We start from the raw sequence: 24,533 nt of genomic DNA on the forward strand, positions 1-24,533 counted from the left end.
AGCTCCGACTTCCTTTTTCTGTGAAGGAACTTCAGTTGTCTGATCTTGAGGATATTCTGCAAGCAGTCACAGCTGCTCTGATGAAAACGGCAATGTCTGTTATCATAGGCCAGTGTTCTGAGCAATCTGGACACTACAGTCCATTGTGGTGACCCGGCAACAGAGCCTGAGCTAGCTGATCACAGAGAAGCTGGTGCTCATCCCACATCTTACTCAACACCTGACCTGAGCCTGTGGGGATGGTGCCACTCACCTCAGGGCATGTCTTCCCTCCTCAACCAGACCGTCCTGGAAGCATCCACACAGACATATCCAGAGGTGTATTTCCACAATGATGCTAAATCCAGTTGTATTAACAATGTTGCAAGGAACCAACAGCTTGTTTGTCCCGGCCACTATGTGAAATAAGCACATAGAAACTGAATTAATTAAATCACAGCTTGGCCCACTAGCGCTAGCTTCTTATTGGCTAACTCTTACATCTTAATTTAACTTGTTTCTATTATCTGTATATCATCACGAGGTCGTGGCCTACCAGCAAAGTTTCAGCATGTCTATCTATGGTGGCGGCTCCATGGCGTCTCCTCTGATCTGCCTTCTTTCCTGCATTCCGTTTAGTTTTCCTTCCTAGCTCTGTTCCCATACAGCTCTGCTATAGGCCCAAAGAAGTCCCTTTATTAACCAGTGAAAGCAAAGCATAGACAGAAGGATCTCCTACAACAACAGAATTTGCATGAAATTTATTGAAATTACTTAACTGGTTGCAGTCCAACTAACCCAACAGTGGCTACCTGTGATTGGAAAGTTCAAGAATCTGGTAGCTGCTCAGTCCCATAAAGCTGGGTGTCTCAACTGCTCTTTTGTATATACTGGAATCCTGAATGCCACTGAAGAATGTACTGACAAGGGCTGGAGAGATGGCTCAGCGGTTAAGGGCATTGCCTGCTCTTCCAAAGGTCCTGAGTTCAATTCCCGGCAACCACATGGTGGCTCACAACCATCTGTAATGAGGTCTGGTGCCCCCTTCTGGCCTGCAGACATACACGCAGACAGAATATTGTATACATAATAAATAAATAAATATTTTTTTAAAAAAAAGAATGTACTGACAAAAGAGAGGTGAAGAATGAACCACACCCCATTCCTTCTTCCCTTGTCCTTATATACACTTCCAGCAGAAGGCATGGCCCAGATTAAAATTGTGCCTTCCAGCCTCAAGATATGGATTAAAGGCATGTATCATCCAACCTCAAGATCCAAATGAAATCATGTGTCTTCCTACCTCAAGATCCAGATCACAAGTGTGTCCTTCATTTCCAGATTGTAGTTTATTTCAGATATGTAACATGAAGGGCCTGCTTGTTGGGGTATCTGTCCTGCCCGGTACCCAACAGCCAGCAAGCCCCAAAGAAAATCACACAGAGGACTCCATAAGATTATAAACTGATTGCCCCATTAGCTCAGGCTACTTATTAGCTCTTGTAGCTTATATTAACCCATTATCCCTATCTATGTTAGCCACATGGCTTGGTACTTTTCTCAGCGGGGCAGCTCACATCTTGCTTCTTTGGAGTCTGGGCAGGTGTGCAGAGGAAAGGGCTTCCTTCTTCCCAGTATTCTCCTGTTCTCCTCACCCTGCCTCTACTTCCTGTCTGGTTGACCCACCTATATTTCCTGCCTGGCCAATCAGCGTTTATTTAAAACATGATTGACAGAATACAGACAATTCTCCTGCACCACGGATATAGTCAAACGTACAGTCAAAACAGCTATCACACCAGTTAAGTTCAGTGATAATTTGACACCACAGTAAGCCATGAGATTTCTAAAACACTGCTTTAGCATAAAGGCAGCCGTCCATAACACCTAGACAAATAAGTGTGGCTGTGTTCTAATGAAGTTATATGGATAGATAAATTAGGATGCCAGGACCAAGCATGGTGGCACATATCCTTGATCCCAGCACTTAGTAGGCACAGGTAGGCAGATCTCAGTGAGTTTGAGTCCAGCCTGGTCTATATGTAGCAAATTCCAGGCCAGCAAGGGATACAAAGTGAGACCTCAAAAAGTAAAAATTGATGGGCATAGTGGTACACACCCCTAATCCCAGCACTTGGGAGGCAGAGGCATAAAAATAGTTGTGAGTTCGAGACCAGCCTGGTCTATAAAGTGAACTCCAGAACAGTCAGGACTATATAGAGAAAACTTGTCTCATTACCACCTGCAAATAATAATAAGAACATAATAAAATTATGGGTCAAGCAGGTAGGGGTGTCATATGCCTGTAATCCCAGCATGTGGAAGGAAGAGGCAGGTGGATCTCTGTGAGTTCAAGGCCAGCCTGATCTACAAAGGAAGTCCAGGACAGCCAGAGCTGTTACACAGAGAAACCCTGTATTAAAAACAATGAAGCCAGGCGGTGGTAGCGCATGGCTTTAATCTCAGCCCTCGGGAGGCAGAGGCAGGCAGATCTCTGTTATGAGAACAAAGGCTTTGAGGATGAGAATGTCTTGGCACTGGATAAAAGTGACGGATGATAAAAGTGACACTTTGATCCTACCCAATGCCACTACCTACCTTAAAACAATTAATAGGCCAAAATGTGGTAATGTGAATTTTAATTCAACATGCAGGAAGTAAACTGTACTAAGTACCCACTTTGTCACCCAGCTGCAATCCCGAATCTATGAGCCACTCTTTTTTTTTTTTAAATATTTTTATGGTTTATTTAACTTTATTGTATGTGCATAGATATGAAAGTGTCAGATCCCCTGCAACTGGATCTTCAGACAGTTGTGAGCTGCCATGTGGGTGCTGAGAATTGAACCTGGATCCTCTGGAAGAGCAATCAGTGCTCTTAACCACTGAGCCATCTCTCCAGGCCCATGAGCCACTCTTTCAACAGTGCCAAATGGCTGAACAAGAAACTGTGAGAGTGGATTTTCTTTACTGTATAAACCCAATGTGGTTTTGACTTTTATTATTTTTTTTTTAAAATAAGCTCACAGAGCTCAGGTTGGCTTTGGAATTCTTATGAACCTGGGGCTAGTATTATGTATGCTCAAACTTTGTTAACAAGCAGTGTTGTGACAGAGAAAGTATAATAGACTATGTAAGTCTGAGGACTGAAAAGCCAATTACCCTTATAGACCAAGTTGCTGGGCAAACTATCTATTATCTATCTATCTATCTATCTATCTATCTATCTATCTATCTATCTATCTATCTATCTATCTATCGACAGGGTTTCTCCATATTAACAGCCCTGATTGTCCTGGAACTTTTTGTAGACCAGATTGGATTTAAAGAGAGAACCACCTGCCTCTGCCTCCAGAGTGCTGGGATTAAAGGTGCGTGTCATTGCCCACGTGCAGTCCTTTTAAATTTTGAGATAGGGTCTTGCTAAATACACCAGGCAGACCTTGAACTCATAAGCATTCTGCATTAACCTCTCTCTGAATTAGCTGGAGTCAGATTAAAGCCTGTTTAGAGTTGGGCAAAGTAGCCCACATCTTTAATTCTATGCTGGGGAGGCAGAGGTAGGCAGATCTCTGAGTTCAAGGCCAGCTGGAGTAGCAGTGAGACACAAAACGACAAAATAAAAAACATTTTTAAGTAACAAAAGTGCCCTGTGTACAAACGTTCATGGTTATTGATGTCCTTAACACTCACCAGTTCACACAACAAATCACCAAGTTTCTTTGGTTTCAAGTAGGAGTAATACTAACTCCTCAACCTTAATGAAGGAGGCAGCTTAGTTTATCCTGTGAACCCCATGAAAAGGTACCCCATTTTTAAAAATTTACTTTTATGAGAACTGATTGGTGTTTTGCTTGCATGTTTGCCTGTGCAAGGAAGTCAGATTCCCTGAAACTTGAGTTACAGTGGAGAGCAGCCATGTGTGTGCCGGGAATTGAATCCAGGTCCTCTGAAGGACAGCCAGTGCTCTTAACCACTGAGCCATCTTTCCAGTTCCAATAGCCAATGTTCTCAACTGCTGGGACATCTCTCTACCACTGATTTTACTTTTAGTTTTTTTGAGACTTGGCCATCCTAGAACTCAATTTAGGTACCAGACTCATCTCAAACTCACAGCCTGTCTCCCAAGTGCTGGGATTAAAGGTGTGCACTTCTTTCCCACCCCATTTTTCAACCCAAATAATTATTCATCTTGGAGAATGAACTTATTTTCATAAGAATGAAACATCCCATGCAGTTTGACACATGGGAGTGCAGAAATATACACTGAAAATCACGTTTCTCAATGGCAGGTCTACTTAAAAAAATAAATTTAGTCTCAAACCAGGTGGTGGTGGTGCACCAGAGGCAGAAGCAGGTGGATCTCTTGAGTTTGAGGCCAGCCTGGTTTATAGAGATCAATTGTCAACTTTTATTCGATGATCCCAATATTCTGGAGGCTGAGGCAGGAGAGCTGCATAGGGAGACTGTGTCAAAAACAAAGCTGGAGAAACGGCTAATCAGTTGAGGGTTCCGGCTGCCCAACCTGATGACAGGAGTTGGATCCCTGGGGCCCACTCGCGGTGGGAGTCTCCCACAAGCAGTCCTCTGGTGTGGGAGAATTGTCTGCATTCTGTCAATCATGTTTTAAATAAACGCTGATTGGCCAGGCAGGAGGTATAGGCAGGAAAAAGACAGGAAGTGGAAATGATGCAAGGAGAGCAGGAGCATTCTGGGGAGGAGGAAGTTGTTTCCTCGCACTCCTGACCAGATCACTGAAGCAGCAGGATGTGAGCTGCCCCACTGAAAAAGGTACTGAGCCACATGGCTAACATAGATCAGAAAAATGGGTTAATCAAGATGAGAGAGTTAGCTAATAAGTAGCCTGACCTAAAGGGCCAATCAGCTTTATAACTTACAGAGTTCTGTGGTTGATTTTCTCTGGGGCCTGCCAGCTGTGGGGTACCAGGCAGGGACGAAAACACAAACAAGCAGCCCTCCCATGTTACAGTCCTCTGCAATCCATGTACACACCATGGTATATTCATGTGCACACACTAAATAAGTAAATGTAAGAAAAATAAATGCCGCTTGCCATGAGGCCCTTGGTTCCATTCCCAGAACAAACACACTCTTCAGACCACATCTAAGCAGCAATGAACAGAAATGTTTTAGTAGCATTGCTTTATTGCTTATTAAGTTTTGACATTGATATTCCCATTAAAGTTCATCTCATATCCCAATAATGCTCCTTGACAGAAGTGCTGATGAAATTCTACAGTATTCTATTGCCTCTTTTATAATTAATAATCACCACTGGCTGATGTTTCCAAGATGTGAGCTGTGTACTGTCCAAGGATGGAAACAGCATTGTAATTTCAAAAGGAAAAAAAAAATTATTCTGATCCTATAAAAACTTGGTTCGTGCTACCTTAAAGGCACACTAAGCCTTCATTTTTCAGATTCAGAACTACCAAAGGAATACTACTTGCTTGGAATGGAAACATCTTCATTAATTGTATGAGCTTTTAAAGTTAGAGCCCATCTATGGGAATTTATGTGTTTTCCATCAATGGGATAATTTCATGCTTTCTTCCCTAAAAACTTGTATGTGGGAATAACGGAATTTAAGAGGTAACAAAACTAACATCCTGCATTAATGGTGAGATGGAACACAAAGAGGCAAAACATGACCCGGGCAGTGGTGGCACATGCCTTTAATCCCAGCACTGGGATAGCAGAGGCAGCAGGTGGATCTCTGTGAGTTCAAGGCCAGCCTGGTCTACAAGAGCGAGTTCCAGGACAGGCTTCAAAGCTACAGAGAAACCTGGTCTCGACCCCCCACCCCCCAAAAAAGGCAAAACATGAAACTGATCAGCACGCACAGCCTATGGAAAGCTCCAGGGGCTTTCTCAGACCTCATGCACAGGCCAAGGCCAATGCTGTGATATGACAAGAGACGGAACATAATATAATACAGCGCATTATAACAACCAAAATCCAGATGGCCATGGCTGTATACACACAGTCCCAGTATTCCAGGGCTGAGACAGGAGGATTGAGTTCTGAGGTCAGTGTGGGCCAAGCAATAGCTGTGCACACCTTTAATCCCAGCACGCAGGAGACAGACAGGCAGATCTCTGTGAGTTCCAGCCTGGTCTACAGTGTCTTGAGAAGCTCTCACCCACATGGATGGTTGAACCATTATGTCCCACATACCATGAAGGTAAATAAGTGAATCCCCCTAAAAAATTAAAAACAAAAACAAAAAAACTTGAACAAGTTATATTCTTATCATCAAGCTGTTTCCCAAGCAAAAAACAAAAACCACAAAACAAAACCCCACATTCTGTCAGTTGCTGATTTACCAAGCATCAGGAAGATCTACTTTATTAGTCTAACTGCAGTGCAGACAGCCAAAGGCCACTTGGGAAAATGTTTACCTCTTCGTATTCTAACAGAGGTGGGAAGCCATCCACTGTACAGCATCAGCCCTTGAGGTACACTGGGAAGGAAATGGCTGAGTCTTTCCACCAAGTAACACACACCCTAGTACTGCTTATAAATCAAAGAGAGAATAGAATACATCCCTTTGAACAGGGAGAAAGAGGTCATTCCGTGGGGGTATCTTTAGAGTCTGCATCAGTTTGCTCCATTTCATCGTCCATGATTCCTGGGATAGCTGTAACAGGTATGGTGCTCTCTGTGGCCACTATGAATGCTTCATTTCTGGCCTCAGTGGCCTCGCTTTGAGCCCTGTCTTCAGTGTTCCTATTTTCAGATGCTGTTTCACAGGTCTGCTCTTCCAGCGACTTTTCAGTGTGGGGGTCACTACTGGTCCCTGCTGTGTCCACAGGGCCTTCCTCTTCAGCTAGAACTTCATTACTCTCTGCAGCTGGCTCTCCTTCCCCTTCTACAGCTCTCACTGCTGCTGTAATCACCTCTGCTAAGACTTCTGCAGCTACTTCCTCTGGAGTCTCTTCCTTCCCTCCAACATTGTCATCTCCTTCTGTCTCAAGATCGACTGTTTCATTGGCAAAAGGATCCTCACCCTGAACAAAGAGGAAACACAAATCAGTGCTAGAGCCAGAGGCCCAGAGTTTGTGAGGAGCTCTTGTTTTGAGTAAGAGTCTGCAAAGCAGCATACTGCAGCTTTCAGCTCTGATTACTTTTATTTATCGAGAACTTCACGCACACAGAGAAGTACTGTACTTATACCATTTGCCCTCTCCTTGCTCCAACTCTTCCCATGTTTCCCTCTGTCCTCAAATTCATGGCCCCTTATTTGTTAATCGCCATGCACATTTTGGGAAGGGAGTGTCGAGGATGAAATCCTAGTTATTACACATGCTAAACAAGTGCTAGTGCCACCCGGAGACCCTATCTACAGTTTCAGCCTGGTGTAACAGCACTGGCTGGCCTCAAATTCAGTAATCCTCTTGCATCTGGTTCCCAAGGGCTAGTACTTCGCGTATATGCCACCACATTTTTAAGCACTTTTCACTTCATTTGTAGTTTATTTCATTGTTTTGAGACCAGGCCTTCCTTGGCTCCAGGGAAGCCAGGACGACAGACAGGCATGTGTCACTGCACCCAGCTTGGATGCTTTATACAAAGCACACCATCAGTATCTGCTCAGTACTTCACAGCTAGACAACCACGGATTTCTCTGGTGTTTGCATGGCATGATGTAGCCACCTACTAAACAGCACCAGATCCCCATTCACAGACCGGCAAGCACCAAGTCTCTAGAAACGCCATTGTCACAGATCCAGCACTCCTGATATTTTTCTTTCTTTTTTTCCCCCTTAGTTTTTCAAGACAAGGTTTCTTTGTAGCTTTGGTGTCTGTCCTGGAACTTACTCAACAGATCAAGCTGGTCTCGAACTCAGAGATATGCCTTGTCTCTGCGTCCCAAGTGCTGAGATTAAAGGTGTGCGCCACCATCACCTGGCCAGCCCTCAAGTATTTTAATTTCCTTCAAATTTTTTTCAAAATTCAGAAATGCTAGCCAGGTATGGTGACACGTGCCTGGTCTACAGAGCTAGGTCTAGGACAGCCAAGGCCGTTACACAGAGAAATCCTGTCCTGAAGGAAATAAAACAAAACCTCAAAACTCAAATAAATATATAAACAAACAAATAAATAGTAAAAATTCAGAAATGCTGGTCACTGTACTCTGGCTACATTCCATACAAATCTTCCACCCCCACAAGGCTTTTCTGGCTCACTAGAGTCACAAATACAAACCTTGAGGTATTTTTCCAGCATCTTCACTATATGTTTGTTGTTCAAAACACTCTTAGCCACATGGAGACTTGTTTTCTTGAACTGCTCAGCAGCCAACTGCAAAAGACAACCAAAAGTAGGCTTTGTAAAATAGCCAAAAGAAACCAGAAACTAGCCAGTATGTGTGATGGCTACTTTAACTGTCACCTTGACACACCCAATCAACTGGAAGAAAGTCTCAATGCTGTACTGTCTAGATCAGGCTGGCTTGAGTCAGGGGGTAGCACCAACTCCTGGACTACGTAAGAAAAAGAACCAAAAAGAACCAGCTGAGCACTAAGCACGCATGCATCCATTCTCTCTAATCTCCAGGCTCCACCTGGGCTTCCTCGAAATGATGTACTATAACCTGGAATTGTAAACCCTTTGTTCACTAAGTTGCTTACGGTCAGGGTATTTTTTTAAATCATATATTACACCCCAACTACGGTTTTCCCTCCCCTCTTCCAGATCCATGCCCGCCCCAATCCCGTCTTCTCTCAAGAAAGAGCAGGCATCCCAGGGACATCAATCAGACAGGGCATAATGCTACGGTATTATGTACTAAGCATGTACCACTACTAGCCAAGGTAACTCAGTAGAAGGAAAAAGGTCCCGGGTCCCATAAACAGGCAAAAGGGTTAGTGACTGCCCTGCTCCCACTGTTAGGAATCCCACAAGAACATCAAGCTATCCAGTCATAACATATATGCAGAGGACCTAGTTCAGATCCATTGAAGGTTCTCTGATCTCTGAGAGCCCCCATGAGTCCTGGTCAATTGATTCTGTGGGCTGTGTTCTCAGGGTGTCCCTGGTTGGGCTATTTTATCACAGTTAAGAAATGAGACTAGGCTGGGCAGTCGTGGCACACACCTTTGGTCCCAGCACTTGGGAGGCAGAGGCAGGTGGATCTCTGAGTTTGAGGCCAGCCTGGACTACAGAGTTAGTTCCAAAACAGTTAAGGCTGTTATATAGAGATACCCTGTCTTGAAAAACCAAAACAAAAACACCACAAAGCACTAAGAGAAGGGTAGGCAACCACTGGTACTTTTTTTCCTTTTTGGTTTTTTGAGCTACAGTTTCTCTGTAGCTTTGGAGCCTGTCCTGGAACTAGCTCTTGTAGACCAGGCTGGCCTCAAACTCACAGAAATCTGCCTGCCTCTGCCTCTTGAGTTTTGGGATTAAAAGTGTGCGCCACCACGACCCAGCCTTGGTACTCTATCTTGATTGACAAGCTAACCTAGTGGTCAGCAATGTAGCCATACCCACTCTATCAACTGTGGTTGCTTCCGCCTATCTAAAGCAGTTGTGCCGCACAGCACAGACCTCTGGACCCAGAGCATTCTAACTACAGGGAACTGATTTCATGGCCCCTTCAGGTAACAAACTAAAAGGACATCCAAATGTCCTATAAAATGGTTTTGGTGTTTATACAGGATCTATGCATATCCTCCCTGTATTTTAGATGACTTGTAAGCCTATGCTATCAGCTATGGTAAGGTATTGGCTGGGGAACATTAAAGAATTGCAGTGTGTTCAGTACAGTTACAATTCCTCTACCACATGCTTTCAATCCTCCATTAGTTCAATCTGTGACTGTGGAACTCACAGATGAAGGCAAACTGTATTTACAATCAGATATTTTATGAAAGAAACAACAGCAGCAACAAAACCTTGCTAACCCCTGGTTTAAACCTTGTCTTTAGACTCAGCTTCATCATCAAGGAAAAACCAAACCAGTACCAAAACCCAGGTTGGTCCCCCAGGCCACTGAGTTCTGAATGGCCCTTGGCCTCACCTTACAGAAACCCAGTTTCAATTCAGAATTTCAGTTACAAGCAATCTAGTCACCAAGTTTCTACCCCACACCCCATCTCGAAATAAGGCAAGGATGGATGTGGAGACATATACTGTTAATTCCTGGGAGGCAGAGACAGGTGGGTCTTTGAGTTCCTGGTCAGCTGGTGGTTACCGTGAGAACCTGTCTGAAACGAGAGAGAAAACAAACAAGAGAGAATAAAAGCCTGCCTCTCGGGGCTGGAGAGATGGCTCAGAGGTTAAGTGTTGGGAGCCACCTGGAGGCACAGGTGGTCCTGCAGTTTGGAGGTATACCTGGCTTAGCCATGTGGGGCTGAGCACCCTTGCCTGCACCCTTGCTTGCACATGCTCAGACCAGCAGAATGGCATTAACCAATCAGGACAGTGTTCAAGCCTCTCCACCGTTTAAAAGCAGCTGCCTCGGGGCCCAACGCTCTCTCTCTAAGCTTTCTCTCGTCCCTGCTCTATCTTCCCTTCCCCCAATTTTCCTCAATCAAAGGGCTCCAAATAAAGATGTGACCAGAGAAGGAATTCTCGTTTTTGGTGGCGTTCATTCCTGCTGGTCAGGATGCGCCCCTCAGTTAAGAGCATTGCTTGCTTTTCCAAAGGTCCTGAGTTCAGTTCCCAGCAATCACATGGTGGCTCACAACCACCTGTAATGGGGTCTGGTGCCCTCTTCTGGCCTGCAGGCATACACACAGACAGAATATTGTATACATAATAAATTAATATTAAAAAAAAAAAAGCCTGCCTCTCAACTCAGCCTCCTCCACGTAGGTGGGAGTAACAGTTACATTTCAACTTGCATTTTAATAGAATTGGGAGTGATGGACACAGTAAGCCGACAGGCTCACTGAGGACCTGCTAGTACTGTAGCACTCCTGGGACATCAATAGTCGGTCACTCAAGGAGCCAGTCTGAATCAAAACAAGACTTACTCTTCGGTTATGGTTATGGTCCACAGAGTGCAGATGCCGCTGGAGGAGCTGGTGCTGTGCAGGAATCAGCATGTCACAGGCCATGCAGTGTGCAGCTTCAATCTTCTTGAAGAAATGCTCCTGGCCAATTCCTGGAATGGAACCCATAAGCAGTTCTCTTCCTCCTTCCCAGCAAGGTCCACACTGTCCCCCGTCCCCCCACCCTCTGAAGTCATCATGAAGACAGAAGGTGAGAGGCTGGAACTCACTCTCCTAGATATTCCTGCAGGAGACCTGCCCCACTGTGCCCACACCTCACTCTTCCAGCTGTCGACATTGGCTTGTTTCACATCGCTCTGATGAGAGGCTATGCAGCTTTGTTGTTTCACTGTACCCAGGGCTTCTTTCCACCCCGTGCTTTCCCCACAGGACTTGGCTTCACATTCTTGGTAGTCCTAGGCTGGCACTGCGTTGTATTTTATTTTTTTTTTTAAATTTTTAAAAGACTTGCATTTTGCTTGCACATATGTCTATTGACCACATGTGTGCCTGTTGCCCAAGAAGGCCAGAAGAACTGGAGTACAGCTAGGAGATCAGCCAGTGCTCTGAATGCCAAGGCATTTCTTCAGCTCCTGGACTGGTTTTTTTTTATGGTGTAAGGATTAAATAATTCCAGGCCACAAGCAGGCTAGCTAAGTACTGCAACACAGAAGAGTTGTTCAAGCCTCTGTACTGTCTATTTTTCTTCTTCTTCAATCTATTTATTTTATGTGTACAGGCATTCTGTCTATATGCATGTCTATGTACAGAAACCGAAAGAGGGCACTGGATCTTAGGACTGGAGCCACAGACAGTTGTGAGCTGTGTGATAACTGGAATCAAACCCAAGTCCTCTAAAAAAAGCATCCAGAATAACCTGGACACTGGGATAACAACTGACCTTTGAATGGATCTGGTTTGGGTTTAGGGCTTTCCTTCTCCAACAATTCCTGGCGCCGCTTCTCAATTTTCTTATTCCTGTTTATGATGTACTCCTGGAAGGATGGAGAGATGCCACCAAATGAAATGAGAACACACTATCTGAACATTTCTTGACTACACAAAGGATGAGAAGATGCTAGTGTGGCAGCTCCATGAGCAAAACCCGCTGTGGTTAGAACTATTATCACTCTGTGACACAGGAACACATACAATAGTTTCAATTTTGGGAAAGAATTGAATTATGTTTAGGCCTCGCATCCCCATAACCCTCTGCAGGTTCCTAATGCTGGCAGGGCTTTCTATGAAGACTGCAGCATCCTTTACCTGGAGGAACTCCACTGTCTTGTCAGGCAATTTGGTACTTATAAACCGCAATGTCTCTTTGTGAAATTTGCTTTGCAGATGCTTTTGGATTTCTTCATCTTCAAAGCTACGAAACTTGCATACAGAACATGCAAACTGAATCCTAGAAAGGCAACATGGAAAGGAGTGGTAATACAAGGAAAGGGATCACTAGCTCTTCTCTGAGTACAGAAATGCAAAAGGAAAACAGGATTCTTCCTGTCCTTAAGGGAGTTCAAAGAGAGCGTCTCCCAGCCTGTCTCTTAGATGCTGAGCAATAAACCATGCTAGGAAACAGAAATGACTGTAGGTCCCTGTCTGAAGAGTGTACAGTCTTGCAAATATTTTCTAAAAACTATTTCATCAGTAGCATACCAGCTGTTCCGGGCCAAAAAGAACTCCTAAAAGTTGTGGGGGCTCTCTGACACGCCCTCCTCCCAGACAGGGTTTCCCTTTGTGTATCCTTGACTGTCCTTGCCTGCCTCTGCCTCCCAACTGCTGGGATTAAAGATGTGCACCACCATGCCTAGATCTCTCTGACAATCTTAAACTTCTTTGAAATCCTTGGTCATTAGTGCTGAGATAGAAAATTAAAAACAGAACAAAACAAAAAAATTGAAGATGTGAGGTCACAGATGCAATTCAGTTATTACAGCATTTACTTGGCATGCATTGGGTTCCACCCCCAACAAAAATGTCACCTCTCCCTCTGGCATGAAGACACCCAAACCTTCTCATCATTTAGGAATCAAGGGGTGTATACATCTGCCCGCTTATGTGTGTAGGTGCACAACCAACAAGAGGCTAGATGGCCTGCTCTATCACTCTCTACCTCATTCCTTTCAGACAGGGTCTCTCACTGAACCTGGAGCTAGGCTATCAGCCAGCAAACCCCTGTGATCATCCTGTCTCAGCACCCCCCCCAAGTGTTGAGCTACAGATGTACATGGCTATGTTGGGCTTTTCTTGTAGGTGCTGGGGATTTAAATTTAGGTCCTTATGCTTACATAGCAAGTGCACCTACCTACAGAACCATCACCCCAGACCAAATGACTTTTTAAAAATTTCATTTATTGGGAAGTGGAGCATGTGTTTGTGCAGAGGTCAGAGGACAATCTGTGAGAGCTGGCTTTCTCCTACCAGGTGGATCCCAGAAATCAAACTCAGGCAACTGGTGTGGAACAACTGTCTTTACCCATTGTACCAACCCAAATCAAAGGTTTTGGTGAACTTCTAGGAAAAGATGATTTTGTGTTTTGTCGATTCCTAGTTTCTACTGTTAGCATTTCTCTGCACAGGAAAATTATGGTAGTACCTGAGCCTTAAGACCAAGGACAGTTTGGAGAAATTGCTCAATGAGTAAAGGCACTTGAAACCAAGCTTAAAAGACTCGCGTGGATCTGCAGGAAACTACAGGATGGAAAGAGAACCATACAAGCTGTTCTTTCACCTTCATAAGCATGCTGTGGCAGATGTACGTGTACACACACACACACACACACACCCCTCTGCATAAACACATGCCCTACCCTGCAATAAATAATAAATTTAAGAAATCATTTGGTCTGGGGAGATGGCTCTGTAGGTAAGAGCACCTGTCATGTAAGAAGTAACAAACACTAATGCAGCGACTCTGATTTCCATCCAGTAGCTGCTTAATCAATGAATCATGACAGACAGACCCATGGTGTATTACAATAGCACTCTATGGGGGTCTGGCATTTTACCATTCTTCTATTCTGAGACAAATTTGGCCAGCAGAATCTCATACACATATATTCTCACTCTGTTGAATTCCAGAGATTGACTAGATTTGGACAGAGAACCAAGACATCCTCCTTCTGCCACCCCTGTCTAATGAAGGTCACTTCCTGGGAGGCTGAATGCCAAGCCAGCAGACAGGACTGGGCATCCCTTCGGCCTGCTGATGGGCACATTTGACCCTCACAGTCCTAGCATAAAGGCTCTAATCTCAATAGTGAGGAAGGATGGTGGTCTCCGAGGTGGATTCTTGAAGCAAAACCAGAAAGCTAACTACATGCACTTTTCACACACTTCTCTAAGTTGTACCTCTCAATAATCTGGCTAAGAGTTCTTGATAGCCGAAGTTACATCAAACCAAACTCCTAAGCATTACAGAGGGAGGACAGGTAAGCTTGGGGAGGCAGACAGTGCCCAGATTCTTTTACCTAGCCTGTCTGTCAATTTGCCTCACTGGCCTGTCAGATGTTACCTGTCAGCTGCTCGGTCCCGCATCCTGTCTCTCCTCCTTTGCTTCTCCCGTCTTTTCTTCACATCCTCGTCTTCATCCTCCTTTTCTCCTGTAACAGAAAAGTCCCCTCGAGACACTGAGGAGCCTACAAGGCAAGGTCGGCTCCAGGGCCAAGTTGGATGCTGCAGCTTGGCAGCCACACCTTGTGCCCATCTTCCATTTCTTTTGTGGCAGAGCCAGGACCCCAAGGCACTGAGGAGCTGTTAGAGGCTCCTATGTACCAGGACCTTTGATGAGAACCCAGAGGAGTTGCCTCACTCCTCCCATGGCCTGATGGGCAGAGGCCCATCCCACTCATGGCCGCCTACTCTGCTCTGTCCTAGCCTACTTGTCCAAGACAGCACTCTGTTGTTGGGTCTTCTCCCATGTCACTCAAAGAGCAGCAAATATCCCCACAGAGGCAACAGTTGAAGGCCTCAGGAAATAAATCTACACTGCTGCCCTCCATCCCACCTCTAGGTGGGCTGTGGTGACCATCCAGTTGGCCTCACCTGAACTAAGGACTCAGCAGGTCTGACAGTCCTTGCTGGCCCGATCTCTATCTTCCACTCACAAAACCAACAACCTTGGACTTTCCCAAGGCTGAGTGGGAAGCAATCCTAGAAACAAAAATGGGAAGAGACCAATTGGTCCTCCCATCCATTCCCCGGGGCTGGCATAGCTCCCAGGAGAGCCCTGTGGCCAGTATCTCAGCATGAGACCACGCCAGATCCCCAGGCTCAGGGTCAGGGCTGGATGCTAAAAAAAGGTTGTATAAGCATCTGAACTGTAACCCCTACCCCTGATGCCAGTCCCGAGACTGTCCCACGAAGATGGCGACCGGCGTGCGCTGCTCAGAAGCCTCTCAAAAGGACGTGTGGGACTTTTGGCAAGAGGTCACTGCCTGAAACTATGACTGCTGTTTAATAGCATAGTCATCCCGGTTGGGTAGCAGGACCTGTGCGCAACAAACATGTCACCTTTGCTTTAGCATTTACCCGGCTGCATGATCTGCTGAATGCTGGGGAGGAATCCAGTGCTGTGCGGGGTGGGGAAATCTGAAGAATAGTTAACTCAAGAACCTTAAAGGAGCCAAGGGCCTGCACATCATAAGGGGTGAAGGCCAGCCTGTGATCCTGGAGGGAAACCAGCTAGGACAGGCCCACAAGAACATGGAGAAAGACCAAGTGGCTGCAGAGTGAACCTAAGGCCTTGCAGTGCAGGCGGCTTCTCCAAGTCACCCTAGCGGTATAACCTTGTTGGGCTCTTGGGTCTCTTGCCCTATAACCGACAAGACCTGTTCTTGGTAACTGCTTTTGAGATCTGGGCTGAGAGCACCTTACAGGTCACCCTTGCAACCTCAAGACCAACCACAGCAGGTATTTGTTCTCTGTCCACACAATCAAAGCTGCCAGTATTTCTGGCAAAGGCCAAGGCATAGACTGAGGCTCGTGATTGAGAACAAAAACAAGCAAAACAAAATAAAACAACAACAACAACAACAAAAAAAACCCAAAAAACTAGATGGTGGGAACAGCAAAGATGGGCCAGAGTATGGGAAGGAATAAAAAAAAAAAGGGGCCTCTTTCTCTTCAGATTTTGGAAACACACTCTCCTACCATGGGTATCTGGTGATACCCAGAGATGGGCTCCCCAGTTCCTACAACCTATATCTATATCCACTGAGGCAAATGAACTTTTAAGCAAATCCTGTCCCAAAGACTGGAGCAAAGCTTTGGGGGTGGTTCCCACAGTGTAGACCCACTGCACAGCTGCAACTCCTCTACCATGCAATGGAGCTTGGCAGTGAGTGTGCGGTCAGACAGAGGAAGGCTGCAAAGGATACTGGGTGATGCCTACCTCTTTGTTTCCTGGAGTCACAGAATTCATCCTCCTAAAAAAGGTAAATGCAATGTCAGGCAGTGAGGTGGAAGTTCCAAAATTCTCTATTAAGTAGCCTAGGCCCTAATACCTAGTGTGTGGTCTCACCACAGACCTTGGCTTACTATGGTGCTGGAAAATGAGGCAGTATAAGGGAAACCTCAGGGCCATAGAGCAGAGCCCAAGTGCCCTTTTATGATTCACTGCCACTAGAAGACTACAAAGGGGGCTTGGAGAGTTGGCTCCAACTTGTTGCTCTTGGAGAAGACCTGGGTTCAATCCCCAGAAGCCACATGGTGGCTCATGAACATCTGGACATCTAACACCCCTGACCTCAGGATGCATTAGGCATGCACATGGTGTGCTTACAGGCATGCAGGCAAAACACTTATACACATGACATGAAATAATATACTATTAAAAAAAAAAGACTATAAAAAAGACTACCAAATCACTCACTTGGTTCTCTCCAAAGTGATAGAACCTGCCTCTGGGGGAGTGTGTGAGTGTGTGTGTGTGTGGGGGGGGTGGCAGCAGCAAATCCCATATAGTCCTGTACTACAGAACAGGAGCACATCCACTAGTAGGAGAAGCAGCTCTGGGTTTGTATTATTCTAATTTCAACACTGATTGGAAATAGGCTTTCCCAAATTTCCAAGTGTATTTAGCACTCTAACAAATTAGGATAAAGACAGATCCTATGATTATCTAAGCAGTCAATGCTTTGGACAAGAGATGTGCAGAGACTTCCAACATCAACAGCTAAGTCAGCTGAACGGGGAACAAGCAAGACTCTCACAGAAGCATCAAGGTTGTTGGCAGAGCCAGATGGAGAGCGACCGAGCACTTGAAGGGCACTCTTTTAAGCTCTGGATTCCATTTCCTGCCACCCAGAAGAGAAAAGCTATTGAAGACCTGTTAGCCCACCCTCACCCTTCTCTTCACCTGACTGCCAGAAGTACCTAGAAGAAATTTTCTAACTCCATATACAGGGAGAAAGAAAATTATCCTCCTCAGAAATGTAGTGTGGCCTGAGAACTGGCCTTTGCAGCCACTCCCCAGTGACTGGCTATCAGGACAATAGGCCGCAGACAGGGCCAGAGGCACCCTACAGAGTCCTACAATGAGAAGGCTGATGGCTAGATTCAACACAGTAAGGCAAGAGGAAGGATTTGGGAGCTTTTTCTGGGGAAGAGGAAAAGTAGGGAGGGGGACAACTGGTTGGGATGTAATGTATGAGAGGAGGAGGGAGGGAGGGAGAGAGAAGCAATTGCTACAGGGTGCTCCCAAGAGATAGGCAGTTGTGTGGTTGAGTCTATCAAGACAGCTATTTTCATCTCTGTGAAGAAGAAAGATAAAGGACAGAAGAAACCCCAGAGACAAAGAATCTGTGGTGAACTTACCCCCCTGAATTCTTCATCTCCTGACCGTAGGTCACCAGCTCCATCATCTGCCAGACATAGGCAACAGAAGTGTTAGCCCCTAGGTGGTGGCCCCCAGAGCATAATCATGCTCCCAAGCTCACTGACCAGACTGACTACAGGGGACAAAATGCCAGCAAACAATGCCACATCAAGTCCTGATCAGGCAACTTACTCATGTTGCACCTACCCGGCCCAGTGGTCCCCAGAGCATACCGTTTTCAGATAAATCTCCTTCGCTGTCAGCTCGGGCCAATTTGGCATCAGGCTCTTCATACAATGGAAACTGCTTTCGCTTCCTGCCCATGCTGTCCGGTCCAAAGCGCTCAAACCCTCTCCTTCTGGGCTACAGATACAAGCACATGCCATGTACCGCTAACCTGGGTCAGTAAGTGCCCCACAGATGAGATCAAAGTTTGTAAGAATAGAGAACACAGGCAGGAAAAGCCTTAAAAAAAAGCAAACGATACTGCATTTGAAGTTCAGAGTCAGTGTCATGCTTGAAGAAGCCAGACATACACAGCCACATGTGATTCACCAGGCCAACCCAGGCCTTCCCTGTTCCATGACAGATGAACTGATGGAGATGATCTAAAACCAAGTGGTTTAAACCGAGTGAAAGTGAACGGCACACTGGGGAGTAAGAGCATCATTACACAGTACAGGCAAGCACACAGCTTTTACCTCAATAAAGCTGCCAGGAAGAAAAAGCAAGAAGGCCTGACATAACTTGGTGAACTTACCCAATCCCGTATCCGAGTCTGGGACCGGCCACATCCATAAGGCATGGTGCTACCAAAACCGCCCACCCCCTGCATGCCCATCATGCTGTAGTCAGGGGCCATAGACTGGGAGAAGAGGGAAGGAGGTGGCCTGCTGGTGGAGGGCCCAGCCAGACCACGCCCACCCATGTAGTTCAGCTCATTCCATGCAGCAGGCAGGGGCTCCGAGGATGACGAGGGTGGCATGAAGGGATCACTGCGTATGAAAGTGCTGGAGTTGCTCCGGTCCTGGAATCGGGTCTGGCCCTGGCCCCGGCCCCTCATGAAGCCATCAAGGGAGCCCCGCTCTGGTGTTGGGTCCCGACAGTCATTGAATGTCCCACCAAAGCTACCATTGCGGTCAGCCCCCAAGTCAAAGTCATAATCATAGCTGTAGCTGGGGCGATAGGGATTCTGCTCAGGCAAACAGGGCCTGGAGTCATAGGGCTCATATGGCTGGAAGCGGAAGGAGCTGCAAGGGAAGTATACAACCTGTTAGGAGCAGCTAGGGTACTGGCTAAGCCACCCAGGCCACCCAATCATCAGTCCTCAGCCTAACTTTACATTAGATTCAGTACAGAAAACCAAACCACCCAGTATCCATTTAAATGCTCAGAGGGCAAAACAGCCCAAGACCTCATCCAAACATTGCTAACAAGAAAGAGCATGAACCCTTGCCAGATGAAGACAGAGTCTGGAATTAACTAAATTAGCCAACGGTTTAGCCTTCAAGACTTATTGCAGCACCCCCACTCCCTGCAGGGCCCAACTGCTGTCTAATAAACAAGAACAGGAAAGACGTCTTTCTAAGAGTTGGTACCCACTCCCACCTCATGATGCCAGAAAGTGATTCCACCAGGAAAGGTTTAATCACCTGTCTCGATCCTGTATGCCCTCCCCACCGCTGCTGGTCCCACCCCTGCCTCCTTCCTTGGACAACATGTCCAAACGCTGATTGATCTTGGCAATGAGCGAGTCAGAATTGTCAGTGCATGGCTCTGGTGCAAAAGAGGCCATATGCATGGCAGAGCTCCCAGCTGCCAGGCCACCATCACTGGCCTTGGTGGCTTCCCACGAGGCTGGGCCATAACTGTAAGGCGCTCCCGCAGAGACACTGGTGTTCTGGGCGTTGTAGTAGCTGTAGTTGTCATAACCTATCAGAAGAAAGAGAAGCCATGTCAGACCTCAGGACATGAGGCTGCCCATGACATCGTGCACAGAAGCACTCTTGGTCTAGCAGGGAAAGAATCACCAACATCATACCACAATATACAAGTGATCAAGACCAGAGATAGGGGGGCCACAGGTGTTGTACTAATAGGCTTTCATTAAAGACAGTAGGATTTGTTCCCTAAACAGGGTCAGGCGGCTAAGAGCCTTGGATTAACAATTTGGGGTACTGACAAAGACATTTGAGAGCTGCAGTTTCTGCACTGCACCCACAATCCCTCTCCAAGTTCAAACTCCCCCCTCAGGACAGCCTAGCTCTGGCACTGATACTCAGCAGCCAGGGTCCCAGCAACTTTTAGCCATCAACAAAGGTGTGTACACAGCCAGGATGGGAACTGGGGACCTGTACCTCAGCCCATCTGGGTGGCTGCTCAGAGCTTCACTTGCCCCCTCAAGACCCCTTTCAGAAGGCCTTACCTTGCCAGCTGGCCACACTGCTTCCGTATGTGCCTTAGGAGAAACAAGACAGAAGGGCTTCAGTGTCAGAATTACAACTCCCCTAGGGACAGCTGCCACCTCACCTCACCAGAGGACAGGCTGTGACAGTGTGGCAGAGGTCCTTAGCATGTTTTACAGAACGGGTACAGAACATATCAACATTTCTCTCCCAGGCCGGCCTGACTTCTCCCTTGAAAGCTAAGGAAAGGAAGGTAAACAGCAGACCCCAGGATGCTGACCTACACCACAGTGCCAACTGAGAGGCCAGTCTGGCCCAGATCTCAGATGGCCCAGTTCTCACCAGGAGCCAATCATACCAACAGGACACGAGTGGAAAATCAGTCCCAGCTGAACAATAGCATATTATGTGGCATGGGTGTCCTAGAGACCACCTCCTGGGACACAAAATGATATAAAAAGTGGCTTGCCTCCAAAGGTGCTAGGGACATGTCCCACGACTGGAGAAAAAGAAAAAAAGGGGAAGCCTTTGTGCCTTGGAATGGGGTAGAGTGTAGGGCAGGTTCTAGACTCAAAACAAGGGTAAACAAAAACTTAGTACACATCCAGTCCACTGTTTTTGTACAAGTGTTTGAGTTAAAAACAGGTTTTATCTCTCTAAATGGTACAGGAAGAGTACCCCCAAAACAAAAATCATTCCACGACATACCAAAAAGGAAATGTGCAATTTGTACACACAGACTAATAGGGGTGGATGAGTGCTATGGGGGCCCAAACCCAGGGCTACTGAGTTCATTCCAGATTTTAAAACTGAGTAGTGAGAGGGGGGCGGAGTGATACATTCTACTTATTAACCAGTCTCTGCTCCCTTGCAGTACACAATAGACTAACTAGTCTTCCGGAGGAAGGCAAGGCAAGGCTACCCTGGTGAAGGCAGATGTTGGCTTCTACTACAAAGGGGCATCCAGTGTGGGGGAACCTATGATTCAACTCGCCAAGCAGAAACCACTTACCCTGGGTGTTGGCAGGTCCAGCACTCCATGCCCCATAGCCTGTGAAGAGATCATGTGTCAAGATTCTATCCGCCATCAAGAAAATGTGGGCTCTGAGAATCTCCCACAATCTAAAGGGTTTTCCTTTGTCAGAAGTGGCAACTGACAATGCCACCTACCCTGCAGTTGGAGATCATCACACTTGACCTGGCTGAACTGAGGTCAAGGCAGAAAAATGAGGGAGCCAAACATGGGAGGACACAGAACCAGCTACACAGCATCAGGCCATAGCGCCCACCCCCCTTGTTTGGCCACCACATAAGTGGAAAAACAGCTCAGGTTGCTGCCAGAAACGCCACATAACTGAGAAACAAGTCGGGAATTTAGTGGCATACACTGTAGGGTTGGCTTTCATGTAACTAACCATGTCCTGGGCTTTTGATCCTCAGCATTCCTTACCTACCCTACAAACAACACCCATTTGGACGGGAGGGGATTATATTCTCTTCATTTGTGCCCCTGCAGCCTAGCACAGTTTTCCAAAGTGGCACAGTCCCTGGTGTCAAACAACCTCACCTTGATAAAGTGAACCGTTATTTCTCTCTCCAGACTATCCCTCACCTACCGTTAACAAAGTCCCTTCAATGCCTTGACAGAACAGGCATTCAACAAGTAACGCCAAACCTAACTGCTAACTAACAGCTAAGAGAGTCGAAGCTCCAGAAGAGTTTGCCTTTGCGCCTCTGCAGGCTATGGCTTCCTGTCCCTGCCTCACCCCATTAACCAAGCAGCCCTTGTAACAGTAAGTGAACCACCTCCTGGTACAAACTGTGTCCCTGTGAGACACTAGTCTTTCTAGTTGCCATCAAACAGTGAGAGGAGGAAACAAGAGAGGCTGTAAGTATTTTAACGGAGTATGTAGAAAGTGGGGTCACCATGAAGTTCCCTAACCTGAGGAACATTAAAGCAGGGTTGTGACAGGTATCTGGTGGGAAAGGCTAAGAATGCAAGACCCAGCTAGGATCCGAACGGTCAAGAGTGCTACTATGTCCGTGTGCTCATCACACCTCAGGTCTCTGCCAAGTCCAGCTCCAGGTATTTCAAGATCCTTCCTTTCTCCAGCAGCTGAAAGTTGCCAACAACTCCCTGAGCCCACTTCGAGTCCCATTCTCACGTAAATTTCGGCCCAGAGTAAAAGCCTCCCTGGATGTTCACATTCTAGAGATTAACGCTCGAAAAATGAGGCCTAACTGCAAAAAGATGCGAAAATTTAAGTTAGGAAAGGCAACGTTTCCGCTTTGGCCATTCCTTGGTCCCTGTAGGCCACCGTAATGTTACAGTTAAGCGCTCCAGTCCCTTAGTAAAGTGACACTTGAGGAGAAGGACGGCTAATCTGCAGTCCTGGTTGGAGAACATCAGGTTTTGCATAAAACCATGCAGCACCTGACCCTCAATGTCCGGTCCTTGGAGGAGTCCACCTCCCAGGGGCAGCACACACCGCGCACACTGCAGAGACCCCGCTAGGTTGTTCCGAGGGGTCTCACCGCTGGGCTTTGGGAGGGCAAGGCCCAGGGCACGTGCTCAACGGCAACCGCCGGCTGCAGATGAATTGCCCGGACTCCGCCCGCGGACGCCACGGCATCCGCGCCCCTGGCCCGACCTCACCCCCGCGCTCTAGTCCCGCCCCTGGGGACGCCATTTTGTGGCGTCTTTGGAAGAGAAGGCGGGACTGAGACCGTCAGGGTTATCGGGTTCCGGCCGGGCCGAGATCCTCCAGGCTTGAGCGGTGAAACCGGCCCAAGGCGCCTCCAGAAACCCGCCACGGCCTCGGCGCCTCATCCGCCTTACCACGCGACTGCGTGGAGACCCAATAAACGCCGCGCGCGCGTCCCGGCCGACGCTCCGCAGGAGCGGGCTGCGGCGAGCGCGTTCCGGCAGCCGGCTAGGCCCGCGTACCGCCGCGCGGCAGTCTTTCTCCCGTGCGTGCACAGTAGCCCGTACTAACCTCCGTAGCCTTGCTCCATGTCTCCGCCGCGATCCGCCAGCAGACCCTTTTCTTAGCGTCCCTTGGAACGCATGCGTTCAACGTGCCGACTGCTACTGAAAACGAAGGACCTACGTCCCTCCTCCTAGCACTACCATTGGTTGGTCTCCAACTGAGCCCGCCCCAGCCGCCCCGCCTAGCCTTCCTGGTTGCTAGGCTCTGGAGTTGAGCCCCAAGGGTAAGCTAGTGCGCAAGTGCATCCAGGTTCGCGCACGCGTGAGCTGCTCTAGCGCGTCCACCCGCGCGCAAGCGCACTTAGTCTCTGGACACTTTCCAGGGCCCGCCCTCGCTACTCAGGAGCAACACAAATGAAGACCTGGGTTGGGAAAGCACTTTATTGGGCTGGGCTTCCAGCATCGGCCATGCGAGCCCTGCCGCTCTCGGTACGGGCTATGGAGCACCCCCACCGCCCTCCTCGTCGTCTTCCACGTCGAGACCCGGGATCCCTCGGATCTGGCACTGGAGCGCCCCGCCCAGCAGGGGCACGGCGCCCTCCTCTTCTGGAGGCGGTGGAGGTGGCGGTGTTGCAGTCTCTGGGGCAGGCTCCAGGGGTACGGGGGGCTGTGCTGGCATGCTCTCTGAGAGCCCTGTCGCTTCACCTGGTGCCCCCTCATCCAGAGCGCCACTGTCCACCTCGTCTTGCTCCTGCTCCTTCTCCTCCTCTGGGCTGTCGGTGAAAGGATTCTCACCCTGTAGAGATTAATGGAGACCTTAAAAGGAGGAAGGATTCTCAGGGACAGTATGGGGACCAGGCCCAAGAAGAGGTCAGGGCTGAACAGCGCCTTTACCTTTTAGCCTCACCTTCAGATAGCGCTCCAGCTTCTTGCTAATGAGCTTGTTGTTAAGAATACTGCGGGCCACCATGAGAGAGGACTTCTTGGACTGTTCCATCATGAGCTATGGGTGGGGCAAACAGAGTTGGTGAGGCTGCTCTGGAAGCCCAGCAAACCCAGTTGAGGCTAAAATTCACCAGTAACTAGACCTAGTGTCTAAATTCGCATTGGACATAATTGTCAGGTCACTCTACAAGCTTGGAAGGAACTAGGGGACTGATCTGATCTTACTGAAGTGCTCCATTCATCCATACCATATTTACTGTATGTGAAATGTGATTCGCTTACATAGGAACTATAGTAACTGCCGGGCCTAGTGGCACAAGCTGTAATTCCAGCTACCCAAGGCCACACACAAGGCTTACGTGGACTACATAGACTTCAATGGCTACTTGGGCAATTTAGACTGCGTCTTAGAAAACAAAAAGATGCCCGGGGGC

The 24,533-nt window shown here is 47.4% G+C and overlaps 2 protein-coding genes across 6 annotated transcripts in view; both read right to left on the bottom strand.

The window, feature by feature from the left end:
- Positions 1-5,125: 5,125 nt before the first annotated feature.
- Positions 5,126-23,372, bottom strand: Akap8 (A-kinase anchoring protein 8). Of its 2 annotated transcripts, none has more exons than XM_048439945.3 (14): positions 23,222-23,372; positions 21,238-21,276; positions 20,246-20,278; positions 19,473-19,752; positions 18,581-19,070; positions 18,054-18,183; positions 17,820-17,866; positions 16,396-16,429; positions 14,518-14,605; positions 12,267-12,408; positions 11,902-11,995; positions 10,983-11,113; positions 8,209-8,304; positions 5,126-7,010 (listed from the first exon to the last, which is right to left on the bottom strand). In XM_048439945.3, exons 1-14 carry the CDS (start codon positions 23,238-23,240, stop codon positions 6,570-6,572), a joined length of 2,064 nt encoding a protein of 687 aa, XP_048295902.3. In that variant the 5' UTR covers positions 23,241-23,372; the 3' UTR covers positions 5,126-6,569. The 2 variants fall into 2 exon arrangements, with proteins under 2 accessions (XP_048295902.3, XP_048295903.3); XM_048439946.3 differs by having other exon boundaries at positions 19,658-19,752; positions 23,222-23,371.
- Positions 23,373-23,577: 205 nt separating this feature from the next.
- Positions 23,578-24,533, bottom strand: part of Akap8l (A-kinase anchoring protein 8 like) — a 34,556-nt gene continuing 33,600 nt past the window's right edge. For 3 of the 4 annotated variants that reach the window (XM_048439951.1, XM_048439950.1, XM_048439949.2), the window contains 2 exons: positions 24,062-24,157; positions 23,578-23,950 (listed from right to left, as the gene is read on the bottom strand). In XM_048439951.1, coding sequence (XP_048295908.1) covers positions 23,651-23,950; positions 24,062-24,157 — 396 coding nt within the window. In that variant the 3' untranslated portion in view covers positions 23,578-23,650. Of the gene's footprint in view, positions 23,971-24,048; positions 24,158-24,533 lie in introns of all 4 variants that reach the window. The other variant, XM_048439952.2, reaches the window with a different exon arrangement.

Source organism: Myodes glareolus, chromosome 6, assembly GCF_982192425.1.
Source record: "Myodes glareolus chromosome 6, mMyoGla1.1, whole genome shotgun sequence".
Classification (NCBI taxonomy): domain Eukaryota; kingdom Metazoa; phylum Chordata; class Mammalia; order Rodentia; family Cricetidae; genus Myodes; species Myodes glareolus.